The sequence below is a fragment of the Bombus terrestris genome, chromosome 1 (assembly GCF_910591885.1).
Source record: "Bombus terrestris chromosome 1, iyBomTerr1.2, whole genome shotgun sequence".
Lineage (NCBI taxonomy): Eukaryota > Metazoa > Arthropoda > Insecta > Hymenoptera > Apidae > Bombus > Bombus terrestris.
This window is the reverse complement of record NC_063269.1, coordinates 10,369,173-10,387,357: the sequence shown is the minus strand read 5'-3', so window position 1 is coordinate 10,387,357 and position 18,185 is coordinate 10,369,173. Positions and strand designations below refer to the sequence as shown.

The 18,185-nt window shown below is 27.0% G+C and overlaps 5 protein-coding genes and 1 long non-coding RNA gene across 13 annotated transcripts; 2 read left to right on the top strand and 4 right to left on the bottom strand.

The window, feature by feature from the left end:
• Positions 1-113: 113 nt before the first annotated feature.
• Positions 114-1,873, top strand: LOC100647686. 2 transcript variants are annotated; one of them, XM_012311811.3, is made up of 3 exons: positions 114-254; positions 373-499; positions 804-1,873. In XM_012311811.3, the coding sequence occupies exons 2-3, from the start codon at positions 398-400 to the stop codon at positions 1,560-1,562; spliced, it is 861 nt and encodes a 286-aa protein (XP_012167201.1). In that variant the 5' UTR covers positions 114-254; positions 373-397; the 3' UTR covers positions 1,563-1,873. The 2 variants fall into 2 exon arrangements, with proteins under 2 accessions (XP_012167201.1, XP_003393302.1); XM_003393254.4 differs by having other exon boundaries at positions 115-499.
• Positions 1,874-2,515: 642 nt separating this feature from the next.
• On the bottom strand, positions 2,516-7,066 carry LOC100647449 (spermine synthase). 6 transcript variants are annotated; one of them, XM_048404486.1, is made up of 9 exons: positions 6,651-7,066; positions 5,935-6,043; positions 5,424-5,716; positions 4,918-5,029; positions 3,691-3,813; positions 3,450-3,604; positions 3,274-3,363; positions 2,999-3,190; positions 2,516-2,911 (listed from the first exon to the last, which is right to left on the bottom strand). In XM_048404486.1, exons 3-9 carry the CDS (start codon positions 5,703-5,705, stop codon positions 2,765-2,767), a joined length of 1,101 nt encoding a protein of 366 aa, XP_048260443.1. In that variant the 5' UTR covers positions 5,706-5,716; positions 5,935-6,043; positions 6,651-7,066; the 3' UTR covers positions 2,516-2,764. The 6 variants fall into 6 exon arrangements, with proteins under 6 accessions (XP_048260443.1, XP_012167141.1, XP_012167134.1 ...); XM_012311751.3 differs by lacking the exon at positions 4,918-5,029 and adding an exon at positions 4,519-4,630 and having other exon boundaries at positions 6,638-7,063; XM_012311744.3 differs by lacking the exon at positions 4,918-5,029 and adding an exon at positions 4,519-4,630 and having other exon boundaries at positions 6,651-7,063.
• On the top strand, positions 4,879-5,378 carry LOC125385074. The gene is made up of 2 exons (XR_007224035.1): positions 4,879-5,017; positions 5,148-5,378. It is a non-coding gene; the product is annotated as an uncharacterized LOC125385074 (long non-coding RNA).
• A 1,145-nt stretch (positions 7,067-8,211) lies between the features above and the next one.
• On the bottom strand, positions 8,212-11,903 carry LOC100647090 (another transcription unit protein). Of its 2 annotated transcripts, XM_012311736.3 has the most exons (6): positions 11,819-11,903; positions 10,181-10,508; positions 9,673-10,085; positions 8,936-9,526; positions 8,658-8,859; positions 8,212-8,568 (listed from the first exon to the last, which is right to left on the bottom strand). In XM_012311736.3, exons 2-6 carry the CDS (start codon positions 10,296-10,298, stop codon positions 8,399-8,401), a joined length of 1,494 nt encoding a protein of 497 aa, XP_012167126.3. In that variant the 5' UTR covers positions 10,299-10,508; positions 11,819-11,903; the 3' UTR covers positions 8,212-8,398. The 2 variants fall into 2 exon arrangements, with proteins under 2 accessions (XP_012167126.3, XP_048260183.1); XM_048404226.1 differs by lacking the exon at positions 11,819-11,903 and having other exon boundaries at positions 10,181-10,522.
• A 457-nt stretch (positions 11,904-12,360) lies between these two features.
• Positions 12,361-16,563, bottom strand: LOC100651910 (chitin synthase chs-2). The gene is made up of 13 exons (XM_020865435.2): positions 16,335-16,563; positions 15,962-16,236; positions 15,625-15,835; positions 15,230-15,477; positions 14,888-15,080; positions 14,613-14,767; positions 14,212-14,511; positions 13,935-14,134; positions 13,543-13,864; positions 13,282-13,458; positions 13,034-13,201; positions 12,732-12,960; positions 12,361-12,575 (listed from the first exon to the last, which is right to left on the bottom strand). The coding sequence occupies exons 1-13, from the start codon at positions 16,561-16,563 to the stop codon at positions 12,376-12,378; spliced, it is 2,907 nt and encodes a 968-aa protein (XP_020721094.2). The 3' UTR covers positions 12,361-12,375.
• Positions 16,564-16,576: 13 nt separating this feature from the next.
• On the bottom strand, positions 16,577-17,352 carry LOC125385101 (chitin synthase chs-2-like; the record flags this gene model as incomplete). Its single annotated transcript, XM_048405850.1, has 2 exons — positions 16,577-17,079; positions 17,190-17,352. Coding segments are annotated over 2 exons (666 nt in total), but the record flags the coding sequence as incomplete, so codon positions are not given.
• Between the last annotated feature and the right edge of the window lie 833 nt (positions 17,353-18,185).

The window sequence follows — 18,185 nt, the reverse complement described above, 5'->3', positions numbered from 1 at the left end:
GAAAAAACCATGATATATGTAAAGTATAGTAAGGATATATGTATAGTAGTATACGAAGTTTCCTTATGTTTCATTGTTATATACCTTCTTTTATTAATTTTCAGTGATGTATTTTTAAAAATATTTATGTTATATGTAATAATTGTCACTTTTAACACTTTACTTCCGTTGAAGAAAAATAAGATTCTTTCAAATATCAAGATGGCAGCGCAGCTAATCTAACGAGTGCAAAATAATTAGAAGTGGAATTCCTTGTAAGTAGTTTTTAGGAGTGTATTGAAGTGATGTTTTTACTAAAAAATTAATTAACTGTTCAATAACATCAATTGTTTGTGGTGTTGCTAATAAAGTTACATTGTAAAATTATTTTAGTAAATACAATACATAAATAAATATCATGATAGAAAAAAATGAAGAAAATACTGACAATGACAATCATCTTGTCAGAATAAGATTAATAGCTAACAAAAGAACATTTTTAGAGAAACAATTTCTTCAGGTAATTTTTTCTGTATATGTTTCACTTGATAATTATATTTATATAATTACTATTTTGAGGTTATGACCTCTGAACTATTACTATTTAAATTATTGTATATAATTTAATTATTTGATAGAGTGTATTTTTTTTATTTTTAGCTTCATTTCTCATTTATGTATATACAAATGTTTTTTTATCTCTTTAAAAACATTAATGATATTTATATAGAGTTACATCTTATTTTGTAAATATTTTACATTTTGTTAGTTAGTTGGTGTTACATGATAAGTGTCGTAATTAAAACAATGCAATTAATTTTGAGGTCCAAGAGGAAGTAAAAATATGTTTTGCTCAATTGGCACAAACACTGTATGCTAGAGAAAAGCAACTTCTACGACAATCAGAAGCAATTTATAGGCAACAAATATCTTTGGCATTATCCAGTCAGGAAATTCTTCCTCCATCTATAGCAATATTAAATGACAGACATGCTTTGGAAGAACAAATTAAACAATTTGGAAGAATAGAGCTCATAGGATCTAATACAACAGCTGTAACTGATTTAGAACCATATAAAATAGAAGAATATCAAGATATAAATAAAGATTATGTCTGCTTTGATAAATCTATCAAGAATACAGGAGTTATTCCTTCTAATACAAAAACTGAATTTTCTTGTATGACAGAAGATGAAAACATAGATGATGGTTCTACTGAATTGAAATCGTCTAATATAATAAATTTATCAGGAAATTCCAGTCATATTTCTGATCCTCAAGAAAAGGATTCTGAAAAAAGTGTTAACCATTCTTCAAAGATAGAAACAGAATCAAATAAAAATGATTTCAATCTTCAGACTACTGAAGATACTAATGACCAGGAAATGGCAAAAAATTATAGAAATTCAAGGAGTAATATCATAGAAGAACAACATAATTCTCATAGACACACAGAGCAAGTTCAACAGTGGTTGGATGAAATACTTCTAGAGACAGAAATAGAACCAACTATTCATGAAGTGGAAAAGTTACCTGAAATATCAGATGCTTATGTTTGTGCAAAGTTCCACTTAGAAACATGAAAATTGTATTTAGCTAAGCAACTTGTTCAGCGTATTGTTTTCACAATATATTTATCTTTAATTTTTCATAAGGTAGAAAATCTCAAATTGGGAACAATTTTTTACTATACTTGATTACTTTGTATTTCACCTTATTTATTTATATGTATTAATAATAATTAATTACAAGATGTTCTTTTTAGTAGCTAAAGATCAGTAATACTATTAGTAAATAAGTTTGTACTTTCATTAATATTGAGGGGCTACTAGTTATAAATATTTTTAATTGTTAATCATAATTTTATCATTAATAAAGGAAGAAAAGGAATATTTTAATATTATTTTACATACATAACATACATAAACAGTGATATTAAAATAATATATTAAAATAATATATACGTTAAATACGTGGGTATGTTATTAATGTAACATTAATAAGAAAATAATCTTTTAGATTGGTTAATAGTATTTATCAACTTATAATCAATATTTATAGTTATAATTTATATCTCTCTATCCACCAATGATTAAATATTTTATTAATTTATTATATATATATAATTATATTTTTATTAAAAATTTTGCAAAACATAACATGATATTTTTAGTTTAAAAATAATTAATATAAAATAAAATCAGTTTTTTAGCTAGATGATAGTTCTATGTATATTCCTTAACTTTTTATTACTGATGCATATTATACCTCATGCAGTATTTCGTGTTTTTATGTACATCTACAAAATATTATTTATTTAGTAAATATCAATAAATACAATTTTAAAATTTTAAAAACATTCAAGACGTGTTAATAAAAAGTATGTTTATATATGTGTCATTAAAATTTCATGTAATTTCATCTCTGTTTTATTAAAGTTATTTGTACAGTAATGTGTTTGTATTGCTTTTGAATTTATTTGTAATAAACTATTGGGTAACTTAGTTTGATTATTGACAGTTAGTAGAAAAAATAATTGAGCACCGTTGTATAGTTTATTAATTACTAAACAAACAAATAAATACAAATAACCACCACCTTTTGTATGTACAGACGCCAGCGTAGTAGTGTCAATTGGGATTTCATGTCCAGCATCAGGATCGTCTCTTTCAGGAACCGATTTGTTAACAGAAGATTTGCGACTAGGGTCGAATTTGGGTCATAAGAGAGAAAATGGATTGTAAAAATACCTCACTTGAAACCTCAATACGATAGATTTAATCCATCATTTTAACGATACTTGATAGAAAACCCAATCTTCGAAGAAAGAGGGTACAAAAGCACTATCTTTGGTAAAAGCTATGGGTACACAGAGCTGCGAAAGAACTTGTTCATACATTTCTAGTGATTCTGGACAAGATGCTCCATTTCCCTAAAGAATAAAATAGAAAATTACTTATATAAACAGGTGTTAATTTTTATTGCAGAAATGTAAATTATTTAACATGTTTATACGTACATGAGTCATAAATTTTCCTGTAGACTTTAGAACTTTCATTGAAGAGTTTAAGATTAGTCTAATAAAATCCCATGCATCCCCATGTGGGGTTGGGCTAATTGGTATGTCTGTGAGATCACCGAAAACGTAATCAAATTGTTTGCCTTCTTCAATCATGTGTGCTAGAGTTTTTACACAATCTCCAACAATAATCTACAAGTTTTCAATCTTCCATAAAAAATTCTAGTAATTTTACTTGTAGCTGAAGAAATGAATCTTGCTTTTATAAAATTTACCTCATAATTTTCTCCCTTTCTTTTATCCAAACAGTTTCCACATATGCTTCTCATGTGTTGACTGCAGGCTTTTATTACAACATCATCAATCTAATAAAAGAAAATTAATTCTCTTTGGTAAAGCAATTTACTAATACATGTAATAATACAACTTCTGCAATTTTAGTCTGTCATACCTCTAGCATGGTTATGAATTTTGGTTTCTCCTTAAGCAATTCCCAAAGTAAACCACCATCTCCTCCTCCTAAAATAACTATTTCTTTCCCTGTGTAATTTTCTTTACCACGTTGCATCAAAGTTTCTGTATATATCAGATCTGCTTCAGATATATCTAAAGATTGCGAGATTTAATTTTAGGGATGTTCTGACTTTAAATATATTTTTAAATTGCTTTGAAAATATAGGATTTGTTCTTACTTTGTAATTCATCAAGAACCAATAGATTTCCCAGCGATTTTGAATGAACAATTTGCACTTTTTGATAGGGAGAACGAGCTTCAAAAACCAGCTTGTCAATGTCATATTCAAGTAGTCTGTCATCTTAAAAAAGGAAATAATTTTATTATCATACTGAAAGTTTACAGAATATAAGTAATTGCATAAGAAAGCATTTAATAGATGCATGCAATGCAAAGCATAAATCTCATAGAACAAAGATTCTTATATTAAAGCTAAAATTAAAAAGAATAAAAATATTGAAGATTTAGGAGTGTCACGTGTGGATTACTAAATCTATCATATTATTTATGTTTATTAGTCTCATGTATATTTGATATAGCATGTAAATCGAAGAAATAAAGAATACTATTCACTCAACATATTTATAAAAATATAAAGTCCCACAGAATTATAGCTGTTAAAATCATTTAAGATCACAAAATTGATTTTTGATATTTGCTGCCTTTTTTTAAACAACTCATTATGTTTAGATATAAACTGTAACAAAGAAACTGATCAACCAAAGATAAAATAGTTCAAATGTGTTTTTTTATTGAAGAAAGAAAATAAAAGATGCATATAGAAATGAAAATACTTGTTGGTAATAAATGAATAACAATTAAGTAATCGATATTACTTCCGCACGATGAATAATGAAAAGAATGATTAGTATAGGAAAGTAAATTATATAGAACCGAGGAAATGAATCGAAAGCATTTTTCGTTAACGACGCATGATGAAATGAAAAATCTTGCGGATAAAATACTCCGCTTATACCGTAAACAGAATAATAAATAAAAAACTCACCGGCGGTAGGAAAGTATCTCTCAAAAGGTCCGCCGCGTTTAATCGGTGTAAGCGAGTGCGAACGCGTAGAGGCTACTGCCGCCTGCAACGCCGTCTCCAATTCTCTGGCCAACTAAAGGTGGCCGCGACAAGCGAACCGACGAATAAAAAAAAAACAGAAACTATCTTGTTACACCAATCGTAACAACCCTCTTTTTTTACGTATGAATCAAGTCATTTTCCCTTTGCGGAAAAACTAAAAAGTAATACCGAGGGGGTGGGGCGGGAGGAAAATACACGTTGACCGGAAAAAAAGTAATCGACCGAAGCTGTTGTCTTTAGAGTGCAACGGAAACGATTCGCACATTTTTAAAGTGCTATAGATAAACTAATAGGAACTAATTGGGGAGTGGTTTCTACCTGATAGTGTCAGATAGAGGTCATATATGGTTCCTCGCCTTACTGGTGGCAGGCGCTTACTGCGTTGGCTGTTCAGAGCCATCGCAACGTCCGCTTCCAGGTATCGCCACTGCTACAAGGTCTTCTTTGTTATGCGTGTTTCTTCCGCATATAGTAAAATTTTTACTTATTTCTATAATACTATTCGTCAAACGAGATGATTTTACAATACGTTTATTTTGCAATTTTAGCGTTCAGCGGCAAAAATCGGCAAACGAAAAATCACGGTTTAACGAATGCAAAAATCTTCACGTTTTTCATATTGAACAAATCTTTTTGAGGACATCTTTAGCACAGTCATTATTATGATATATCATATGTAACAAGATGTACCTTGTAATGACCCCATGTTTGAGAGATACAAAAGCTGATTTTGTACTTGATATTCATGAGAGGCAATTAAATATTATGAAATTTGCAACTATGTATTGCAAAACAATTACTTTAATTAATATAAAGAACTGTACCTCAAAATCCAAAAGTGCTTCTTCTTCATCTCTCTTATAATATTCAATGTTAACAGTGATTAAGCCTTCAGTATATCCTCGAACTGTAATTAGACTACCTTTGGGACCTGTATATAAAACTAAAAAGCTTCCATCAATGCTTGATTCAGTTAATGGCTTCAGACTAGCAAAGTGTTCTTGAAGGACATTAGCAATTGCTATTTTTAGATTGGATCGTTTCTCCACATCTACTATTACATTTGATGGTACTGTAAAGTCAAGAAGCACAGTGTGGGCAACCATCGTATAAAAACCTAAAATCATTTTTATTGCTTATTATTTATTTATTAATAATTATTAATTGAATATTATACATAATTTAATATAAAATTTATTCAAGAAAGCTACATAAAATATTAAATTAAAACGAAATATTCTGTTACTTAGTATTTATTATAGAATATATTTTGATCTCCTTTAATACACAATAAATTTAATTAATATAAAATATTAGAAAAAGATTTTTTAATACCTGTATATTAATATAAAATGACTGTAAAATGAAGAAAATCACAATTCCTGTACAAATCCTTAAATTGAATAAACATAAAAGAACTTGTAGAAAATATTTCAAATTTCTTCTGGAAAATAGAGAAGTTTTAAGGTTATACTACATCACGCATAGTAGAAAATAAGTTAAATCGCCTTAAACCAATAGTTCAATTATAAGTAATGAAATGATTAATTTCGTTAACAATACATAAGTAGGCCAATTTTTTTTAATAAGTTTCAATTGTTATAATACTAAAATCATTAAAATTATATTTCAAATTATTTTTTGTTGAAATAAAAATTTTGTAATTGGATCTAAAACTTCCTTACAACGACAAAGAGTTAATATTAACTCTTTAATATTAATAAGCAAACATTATATAAATTAATTTTTACATTTTATATTCATATTAATAATTAAATGAATGTAAGCTGCAAAAATTATGTAGAAATACTTAATATATATGAAATCACATGATCAAGTAACCTAAGGGTAAAATTATATATATAATGATACAGAAATATAATTAATAGAACTCATGCCATTACTTTATAATTTATTTGTAAAAAATAATACTTCTTAAATGAAACTCATTAGTTTTTATATATTTATATATAGGTATTTAGAAGTGTGCATCACATGATTAGATAATACCATTAATCAAAACAGGAATTATACTCACAAATTACACTTACAATAATAACTCTCAATCACAAGAACAGTAATTCAAACGATAAAAATGCTTTTACAATACACGTCGCTGTATTGCACTGTGTTCCTATCAGTGCTACCAATTGTTTATGTAGATAAACTTTTACACCGTTTCAAATATGCACATTGAAATTTATAATATAATTTAACGAAAAACTAAGATGGTATTAAAACATTTGCAATATTTTTAGTATAAATCTAATATTTTATAAAATTATATGTTACAGTTATAGAAATACAGATCCTGAAACAAATCAATGGTTTTCCCTCACTCTGCAATTTAGAAAATTTTAGGAGTTTCTCAAAATTCACCAATTGAAATTGACAGAATTAAAATGTTACATTCTATCTAGTTACCGACGAGAAGGTAGCGTTAACTGACGTTTAATGCAACTGGCAATAAGTTCCACTTTCGGCTAACCTGCTATGTGCGGGAATACTCGCATGGGAGAGGATTAAAATTGTTCGAAAAGTAAATTAACAATATGTAATGATTTATTCAAATCTTACTCGATTTCGATATTGACAATTAACTGACAGACTGATGGATATAAAATTCTTCGGTTGACAAGATGATAACTTACTCTTCGATAGACAAAATGATAACTAACTCTTCGAATTAATTAATAATTCATAATATTTGATAGATGAATGGTAACTAATACACTCGATAGAAGAACGGTAAATATTCTTATTGACTTCTCTGAGTCGTTACACTTATTTATATCTGTCGGAGATGAAAAAATGTCTTTTAAAAATGTTTGGGAAGATCCCCAACATTTGTTCAACTGCCGACTTTGTTTAAAATTTAAGTTGTCTTAATATCGTTATAAAAACATAATTAGGTAAATATAAAGTATAATTAGATAAGTTTTCGCAAGATATAGCTTTTAGCGGCTTTAAGTATCTTTCATTTCAAATACTGTAAACACGGTTTTAAATAAACGTTTTAAATTACCTTGATTTGAAAGAAATTATCAATTTCATTTTCGCGCTACAGATCGTGCAGGTCGCGGAACGTGACAAAAAACATTGCTTATCTTTCTATCTGATACTTGTCGATATTTTTGTATCTTCAATTTTGTAAAAACGGAATATTTATATGTTGTGCTTATTCTACGTTGACAACCACTACCTCAGAATACCATATCTTCCTATTATTTGGTCTTGCGTAAATTAATAAAAGTAGATATGAAGTCAAGATAAAATATGCGGCACGAAGTTAAAGCTGCATGAATTATTATATATATATATATGTCATTACAATAACTGGTTAGTTAAATAACTTTTAACATGTTTGATTTTATTTTCAATGATTACTATTACATACTTATGATCTTATTATCTATATATTTCATCATATAATATCCACTCACTCATTGATGTTTCTTTAGTTTAATCACTTCAAATTATGAATAAAAGTATCATCTCTTCATACTTAAATCAAAAAGTGAAATTTTTAAATAACAAAATCATTACATATTTTATATATGATATGCAAATTAATAGAAGGTTTGTGAGTTTTTAGATTACATAATATAAAAATATGTTAAATATTACATTTATTTATTAATTTATCTGTCAATTTATGTTATTATATGTTAGCGGGAAAAGGTAATTGATTCTAATTTTATTATACAAAAAAAAAAATATTAATTTATTCATTTATATTACAAAGTATTACATTTATATTATAAAGTATATATGTATATTTTAGTAAAACAGTAACATTTTAATCACTGGTATTATCAGCCTGGTTATCATCTTCTCTTCCACTTTCTGAAGCGCTCCTAGAATTCGATTCTTCGTCTGAATCTTTGAGAACCTTTCCTTTGATATTTTTTTTTGGTCTCAATGTTTCGAAGTCTGAACCTTCTTCATCTGATGAATATATATTTGATGCTGAAAATATGAAAATATACAAATACTTTTTAATCAATGTCTTTTAAGTAATTTATTTATTTTATTTAAGTAAGTCAAGTATAACTTACCTTTAACAGGAATATTCATTCCTTTCTTATATTTATTCTTAATTGCTGCAAGAGAAATAGCACCCTCATCGTCTGAACCATCATCGTGATAAGCATCAGCTCCATATCCACCAACAGATCTTCCAGTGGTTCCTCTACCTGCAGTACTTTTCTTTGTTTTGCTTTGAACTCGCATTGCCATGCGCAATTTCTCTTCCTCTTTCTATATAATAATAGATCTAAGTGCTGTGTTATACACAAATTTCATGATAAAATGAAATTAAACAAACATAATTTACCTTAATCATTTCATATCTATTTTGATCTGGATTGGTTCCTACTTGAGATAATACTTTTATACCAGAAGTTTTTTGTGATCTATCTGCTAAAGACATTGTCATTTTTCTATGAGTGAAGGATTCTGTAGAATGTGGACGGAATGTCAATTTTGTTCTAAACACTGCTTGTCCTTGAAGACCAGTTCCTTGCCGAATATAGAGGTGATTATGATCACCCTGAAGTGGTTGTTTATATACATCAAAAATCTCAGAGCCAAGGTGTAGAGACATGCTGCCATCAGACCATTTTACAAATCTGGCATTACTTTCTTTGATAACTTTACCCTGTTCATCAAAAGTTTCTTTCCAACGAAGAGTATTTTCTACTTTTAATTTCAACCTAGCTCGACCTTCCTCATCTAAAGTTTCTTCTTCATCAATTTCATCTTCATATGTTTCTGTATCAAATGGTCGTGTTTCCACTGAAAGGAAATTTGGAAGTTTTACAAAATGTATTTCACGACCTAAATCTGTACTGATTTTTGGGATTTCTACATCAATTCTTGTCTCTGGTGGAGGTTCTGGTTCTTCTTCTTTTTCTTTATCTACATCCTAAAAGTAATAAATTGTAAATATCCTTTGCTTGTGAAGAATCTTTTAATTATAATTTTTATTTTTATAATTATTATTTTATAATTATTATATTTTTAATTATTATTAAAATATTAATATATTTATAATTATTATTTTATACATACATCTTCAATAACAGCTTGACTAGGGCCTTCACCACCACTATCAGATCTCTCTGGGCTTCTACTTCTGCTCCTACTTTTACTTCTGCTTCTGCTTCTACTTTTACTTCTACTTCTACTTCTACTTCTACTTCTGCTTCTGCTTCTACTTGTACTTCTACTTCTACTTTTGCTTTTTTCTTTCTTTTCATCTTCTTTGTCCTTTTCATCATCTGTACTAATATCACTAGCATCTCCAAAAAGGGCATCTGCTGTTGGAGCTAAAGTTTGTTTATCTCCTGGCTCACTTTCTGAATCAGAATCTATTAGTGGTTTTGACTTTTTTGTTTCATTGTCTGCTTCTGAAGCAGAACCACTATTATTTTCTTTAGGAGCTGGGCTTGCTTCTCCGTCACTATCACTTGATTTTACACTGTCTGCAATGTAATAATGTATAGAAAAGTTATTTAATTTATTTATTAAATCTTGATTCTAAATACATAGATTGTTTATCTTTTTGTAATCGACAAACCTCTTGTTTTCAACGATTTTTCAGATTCATTGTCATCTTTATTTTCTTCAGAACTTTCTGAACAACTTTGCTCGGAATCTATCGGTTTATTTTTTTCGGACTCAGGAGAATTTATCATTTTAAAAATGTTAATATCATTAGCAAAGAAGGTTAAAACTATAAGTAAGTACTTATTTACTGTTCGTCAGTCAGAAGATGAATCGTACTAATAGTATCGCATTATAGAAGACTGTATAGACATGTCACAAGTTTAGTAACTCTCATGATAGGGATGAGGCGCTCTAATGTCATAGATGTGCTTTACAAGTCGGCCGCTTACTATAGAACACTGCAATCGCAATTTATGTCAAAAAATTATAAACAGTAAAATGTTTTTATTAAATCATTTTAATAATGTAAATAATTATATTAATATAATAATTAATTGTTCTATATTTTTATAAAAAAACGTAAAAAATAAACTTGTATATTTTAATAAATAAAAAGATGTATATTTTTATATATATTAAATATTTTTAACACAGAGACGAAACTCTACAAATGCTTGGAATTACAATTGAAATGGAAAATTGCGTTTTTCAAAAAGCAAAATGTTATTACTCTTTTCATTTTTGTTTATTACTCTGAATTATCTATGTAAAAAGTAAATAATATATTAAATATTTCAAGTGATAAATTGTTAATTATTTTAATTAATAACAAGTTCGCCTTTTTTCAGGAACAATGTCTACGTTTTATGGTCAGACTAATTCTACATGTCACAGACTTAAGTAATATATATCCATACATATATTTATTTTAATTTATATAAATTGGAGTTATATAATTAACTCTTCTAATATATTAACTCGTATAATATATTATACTTCTTCCAAATTCTAAAATATTGATGCGTGGTCGCCCTGCATGTTATAAATGCAACTTGTGGAATTAATTGTACATTCATTTTTTTAAAAAAGTATCTCAATTTAATGTAACAATATTTATTTACACATATTATTTTTATATTTCTTTATATAATATTTCTTTAGACATACTATTAAAATATGATATATAGGGTGAGACGGTAATCGTAGAACAACCGGACAGAGGATGATTCTACGTGAAAAAATATGTCGAAGATATGGAGTAAAATTTTTTCATATGTCGCTTTTTTCGAAACATTTGAGTTTAAAAATTCGTCAAATATACTTTAGCTTGGCTAAGTATCGACTAGGTATGAATAAACAATTAGTACGAGGTTATTAGTTAATATATATATGACAATAAGTCAAAAATATTCAATAATATTTTTCAATAATACATATTCAATAATATATTATAATTATATTAATATTGTAAAATCTCATTTTCAAGAAACTAAAGTTTAAACATGTTTAATTAAGAAATAGTTTGATACACGCGCATGATATCTCAATCTCAATAATCATTTTCAAATCTATTTTCCTCGAAAAAACGAAAGTATCTTATGAAAAAATATTATTTTATTTTTTTTTATTTATTTTCACATGTAGTTTAAACTTCTGTCGATTATTTATCCTTGTCCAGTTCGGAATTAGGCAAATTTATATATCCTTGTCAAATTCTTAAATTCGATTTTCTTGGAAACGAAGTCTCGGATGAAAAAATATACTACACCTTTTTCTTACTTTTTCACATAGACTCACTATTTTCTGATTTTACTGGGTGTAGGCTGATACTATTAGAGTGGAAATTGTAGTACTATGAAGAGGCAAAATTTTTAAGTGATAGAGGCGCCACCATGCATTTATATATTCATATATATTATATATATATTTTATGACAGTACTATAGCTGTTTACATTATAATATTACTTATAGTGTTAGTGTTCAATTATTGATTGTGCTTGTAAGTTATTCTTGAACTTACATGTATTGTTTTTCATTGTTTATTAAAATGTTAGATGAAAATAAATTTTAAACAAATAAACTGCAAGTGTGTAAGTAAGCACAAGGTAAATGTTGCCAAGTATACATTTTTTAAAACATTTCTTATTACTTTATGAAAATAAGTAAACAAATTACACAAATTCTCTTTATTTTAACAAATTTATTTTGGATCTATAATTTACAGATGTTTGTAGTGATTGTACAAAGTAGAAGATTTTATTGTTCAATGTAATAAACGTATATAAAATAAATAAATAAAATCATATATATACTATCAATTAAATTTATTCATTATTGTCATTTAAAAATGTTGGGTTATCATATACAGGCCTTTTTGAATTTTTATTTTTTGGGTCTATTTCTTTCTCATTAGCTGCATTATTTTGAGATTGCAACTCATGTCCTGCTAAAATATTTGAACGATGTTGTTCAAATGCTTCTAGTACACCTTTTGGTATGCTTAAAGATATTGTTCTTCTAAATCCTGAAATAATACATTTAATATAAGATTATTTTAAAGCATAATTATTATTTTTGTTATATTTTATCACTACAATAATATTATATATCATAAAATATTACTTTTAAATATTATTATTAAAATATAATTTATTAAGTATATTATACTAAAATTAAATACCAGATATATCAGGATTCCTTAATTTCGTATTGAAAAGTACTTCAAAGTTGGAAGGTCGCTTTGAAGGATTTTGAGATTCTTCTGCCAATTCTCTAACAGTTTTATGTTTTCTTGAAGAGGTTTCAGACCTATTATTATATATTGTTTGATATTCTACTGTACTTTGGAGACCATCAGCTATATTTTTTGCATGTGTACTAGTAACTAATTCATTTGACAAATTTTCTTTCTGGAAAGAAATATGAAGATTAAATCAATTAAATTAAATTATATTAGACAATAATTCATTTTTATAATATTACCTTGTTAAAACATGCTAAACTCAATTTCACATTAGCAAGAACATGGATAAACGTAGTGAACCTATGACTTAACATAGCTAAGAATTGGATGAACAAAATAAAAACAAATGCAATAATAAAGAGACATCCAATTGGTTCCAAATGCATATAATTTCTAAGTATATGTATCTGAAAAATTTTTTCATTTATAATGAGATTAAAATCAGTCAGAAATGATATTTATAGCACATTGAGAACATAAGACTTACTTCATGTGTGTCATTAATAAAAGTAATGTTATATTTAACAGCAAATGGCCATTGGACATGCAAAACATCTTTGTTTATTTGCAACAAGAATATTGCCACTATAAATAACGTATTTATCATAAAAAATTTGAAGAGACATTTATTACGTATATCTATTAATCCCTCTGAAATTTTTTGCTACAACAAAATTTAATTTTCCATAAAAGTTTTTATTAATTTTTCAATTTTAATTATTTATTTTCTTGTAGAAATCATACCTACCTGCCTTTCCACATCAATTTCAATAGGATATAAATATTTCTTAATTAATTGCCTCCAAAATTCTTCTTCTGCATATGATAGAAAATCTATTTTTCCATTTTTCAAATGTTCATCTTGTATCCAATAAGGATTTATTACGTAATTTGGATCTTCTTGATTTTTATTAGTAAAGGTGCATTCTGAAGTGTCTGATTCTGTTTCTGTATCTGTATTTGTGTTTAAATGTTCAGACACTTCTAATTTTACTTCATCGTATATTTTACTTTGATCGTTGCTTTTTTCTTCTATATTGTCTTTTAATATGTTATTGAGCTCTAAGGTACTAAAAATTTTAGTGAATTTAAATATAATATATTTATTATAGCATTTTTGAGTTTTCACTAGTTTAATACCTTTCTATATGCTTTAAACGAATATTAATTTCATTTATAGAATTATAGATAAATTCTAAGTATTCTTCTGATTTCTTCGAATTTTTATGAGTATAAAATGTACATTTATACAAATTGCGTAAAAAAGATTTTGTGCATTTATTAGTAACAGTTCCCTCTTGTTCAGACTTCTTTAGCTTCCTATTTTGTTGTTCTAATGCCTATAAAAATTATGATTCATAATGTATGAGAAACAATACAAACAAAACAATAAGATAATTTTTTAATAATGTTATACTTGTCTGTGCAATTTGGATTCTCTGGTCCCCCATGTAATATTATGTAGATTGAAGATAGAGAAAATGATGAGTAACATGTACATAGATGGCACAGTAATATAATAAATGATTGCGTAAGGTAAACATGATAGTTCCTGAGGATGCAAAAAGCCTGTTGCTGTGAACTGACCAATTACGATAAGAAATAAAAGAGCATTGGGTGCAAGGAATCCATCTGCTGCTATTTGTAATATTATGCCAATTAATACAACCATCATTACTACACCATATAAGACAGAGATAGTTCCTGCTGCTATAAGCTGTAATAACATCAATAAAAACTTGTAAATTAATTCTATTAATAATTATCAGTTTTAAATTGATTATATTTCAATTGTATATGGATAATTTAGATTATTACCTGTTTGTGTACATCACCAAAAAAACTGATTAAGACAAAAATGACAATTGGAATTGAATTACACCAGAAACTTAACCAATTATTTAATTCAAAGGAAGTTATAAATGCCCCAACCATCATTAAATAAATGAAAGATGGCCCTATAATTGTACTACCTACAGAAAGTAATATAATAAATAAATAAATAATAGATATTCATATATATTTTTAATATATAATATATGAATAACTATTTCTGCATTTATTAATTATACATATTTATAGAACCAAATTACCTGTTAAAATCCATTGGTAGGTTACATAAAGCCATGAAATATTATTATTTAGTTTCCTGGTTTCCCTTGATGTACTTAGTAAATCAAAAATGTTAGCCATGGTTGATGGGATCCATCGCCGACGTTGAATATAAAACTCTTTAAATGATTCTGGAGCATGTGTATAAGCATCACTAGCTGCACAATATTCCACCTAATTGAATAAAACAAATGAAGAAAGGTATTTATAATAAATTAATAAAGCATTTTTTAGATCTAATTCCTTATTTTTTAGGAAAATAATTAATTTTTTTTAAATTATGATTTGAAGTATAATGTAGGTATAAATATACATTTCCTTACTTTACAACCAGCTTGTAAAATTAGTGTACAAAGCCATCGATCTTCTCCTTGATCATACTGAATATAATGTTTTGGTTCAGTCGACCTTATTGCATATTTAGCTATAACATTATGTTGCATTAAAGCTTTTGCTCTGAACAGAGAAAAACAACCTGGACTGCAAAGAACAGAACCTATTGTGTGTTCTGTTGACTTCTGAAGCCAATGCCCAATAGCATATTCAAATTTCTGCAACCAAATCATGGGACCTACATATGAAAATATATTTTTAAAACTATATTACAAAATACTTTAATTTATTAAGTTTTAATCAATTTTAAAATAAATTTAGGAGAAATAAGAATATATTTCATATGTTAAATTTTTATGTCAAACTTAGATATCTATGGAGGTACCTTTTCCTATGGGATGTATTCTTCCACAAGCTGCACCTAATTCCTTATTTTTCTTCATCAAATCTAGCAATGCTTTAACAGCTGTTGGTCGAAAATCAACATCTCCATCTAGTGTTAGAATGTAAGTATTTTCTGCTATTAATTCTTTAGTATCAAAATCTGTTGATGAGTTCATGAAACAATAACCAAGAAGATAATACATATACATGACCTAAAACATATCAGTAATTAGTACAAAATAAAAAGATATAATTTATGTATAAGAAAGAGCCTATTTGAATTAAATTTATAGAAATATAATCTTGTCTCATATTAAGAGTAATATGATTAAGTACACCTGACTCCATCGTTTTCTGTGTCTGATTTTATTTTTATCTTTAAGATGTACTATTAAACGTGTTTTTCCTGGTAAATTCCAAACTAGTTGACCACCATAAGGAGTTGGATATTTAGTTGGCGGTAAATCAAGCATACCAAGATTTTTTATGTTTTCCTGCACTGATTCCACAAATGTTGCTACATATTCATTTATGCATACTTCACTTTCTTTATGATCACAAGATCCAATACAACCATGCATACAACAAAATGCATCATCAAACATTACATGTGCTGAAACAGTTCATATGTCATTTTTATTTAATACTTTAAAGATTTTAAGTGAAATATCCTACATGTCTCGCATAATTAATTATAAGTATATTATTTACTTTCAAGTTCATAGTAGTCATTAATAGAAATCTTATAATACTTCTGTGTAACTTTCATGGCACAGTGATCTTTATCTAATCTTAAAATACTTCCGATCAATTCGTTCATTTCTTTTTTATTTTCGTGCCACATAGTTGCACAAACATAAATTACAGGAACATAAGCATTTCTTTTGTTACTTATAGTGTTTTGAGAAAGTGTTGAATTAGGATTACTAAAATCACACATTTCGTTTGAATTGCTACCCTGAAATAAAAGTTTCAGCTAGAAAGCAGCAGTTAAACAAACTTTTATTTTGAAATACTAGACAAAGTAAAACCTCAAATTCTCTAATAGAGTCTGAAGATTCTACTTCTTCAACAACATGATAATTTTCATGTCTCCTCTTATTTAATCCTAAGAATTGATCAATTAGGAATGCATCATAACTAGAATGATAGAAAATTTTCTCTATAGGTGCAAGTCTTCCCTTTTCACCTATCCAAATTTGTACTGTAATCCAAATCTGTGATAACCACCATATTATCCAGCACCAGATACGCCAATTTAAAAGAAACTCTGTCATACTATTATATTTAGGTGTATTTAAGAATAAATAATCTGGTATTAAATTATGAAATGCACACGAATTTTCTTCTCTTGATACACAAGATATCATTATTAATAAGATCGTCCCTGGAGTAATTAAACTTATTGGTAGGGCAAAACCAAATTTATGCATTTGAGTTTTATATGCAATTATTGCTGTAAAGGTATTAAACAATTTTTAGAATTATACAAGATAAAATAAAAAAAATTATTGCTATATATATAATTTATTATTATCATATTTGTAATAAAAATGTATACCTTACCTACTTGATATATGATAAAAGCACAAAATATTTGTAATAAAAAGGTATACAGGGGTGCAGAAGTAGTATCTATAATAGTATCTATAATATTATCTTTATTTGATAGTTTGATTAATTCTATGTTATATTCATTCTGTCCCAAAAATTCAAAAAATTCTTGTATATGGATTTCTTTAAAAGTTGAAATCACTATAGTACTTGAAATAAAAATTAAACATCTCCATAATGCTATATATCCTTGTAATACATTGCAATTATTTGATAAATCTATCTTATTTTTTGCTAATAAATTTATGAAACCTAAATAAAAAATTATATTTTTTTAAAAAGTTGTAGATTAGAAAAAACATGTCAGAAAATATAAAAGATTTAAATTATGCACAAATTTTACCGCAATAACTATTGTGTGTCAGATAATTATACCACCAACGAGAAGAAGATAACAGAAGTGATATAGGAAGAATCCATGTTAGAGGATCTTGTCTATAATTCAGAAAGGAATATAAAACTGTTCCTGAACCTTGAGCAATTACTGCTAAAACATTGGATGCTAGAACTACTATAAATATCTTAGTTGCCCTTATATATTTGTGATATTGTTTAAATAAATCTGTAATAATAGTATAAATTTGTTAACTATATTTTTCATAACTAATTTACAAATAGATTTACTTACTTAAAATGGTAGGAATAAAACAAATACAACTACAGATTGCAGCAATATCCACAGAATTAAGCTGTGGAAGACTATAAAAAATTAATGATGCAACACCAATTGACTGAATTGTTTCCAAAACAAAAAGAATTATAATAGCTTTTTTTGCAGGCAATTTTTCTTTCTTTTTGAAAAGAAAATACCATATTGCATAAAATATTGTGAAACACTCTGGTATGAGGAACATAGAAATAATATACCATGTCCAAATTACTTTGCCTTTTTTGGAAATCCTTGCTTCCAGTTCTTCTTGATATTCTACAACATTAAATGTTACTGAA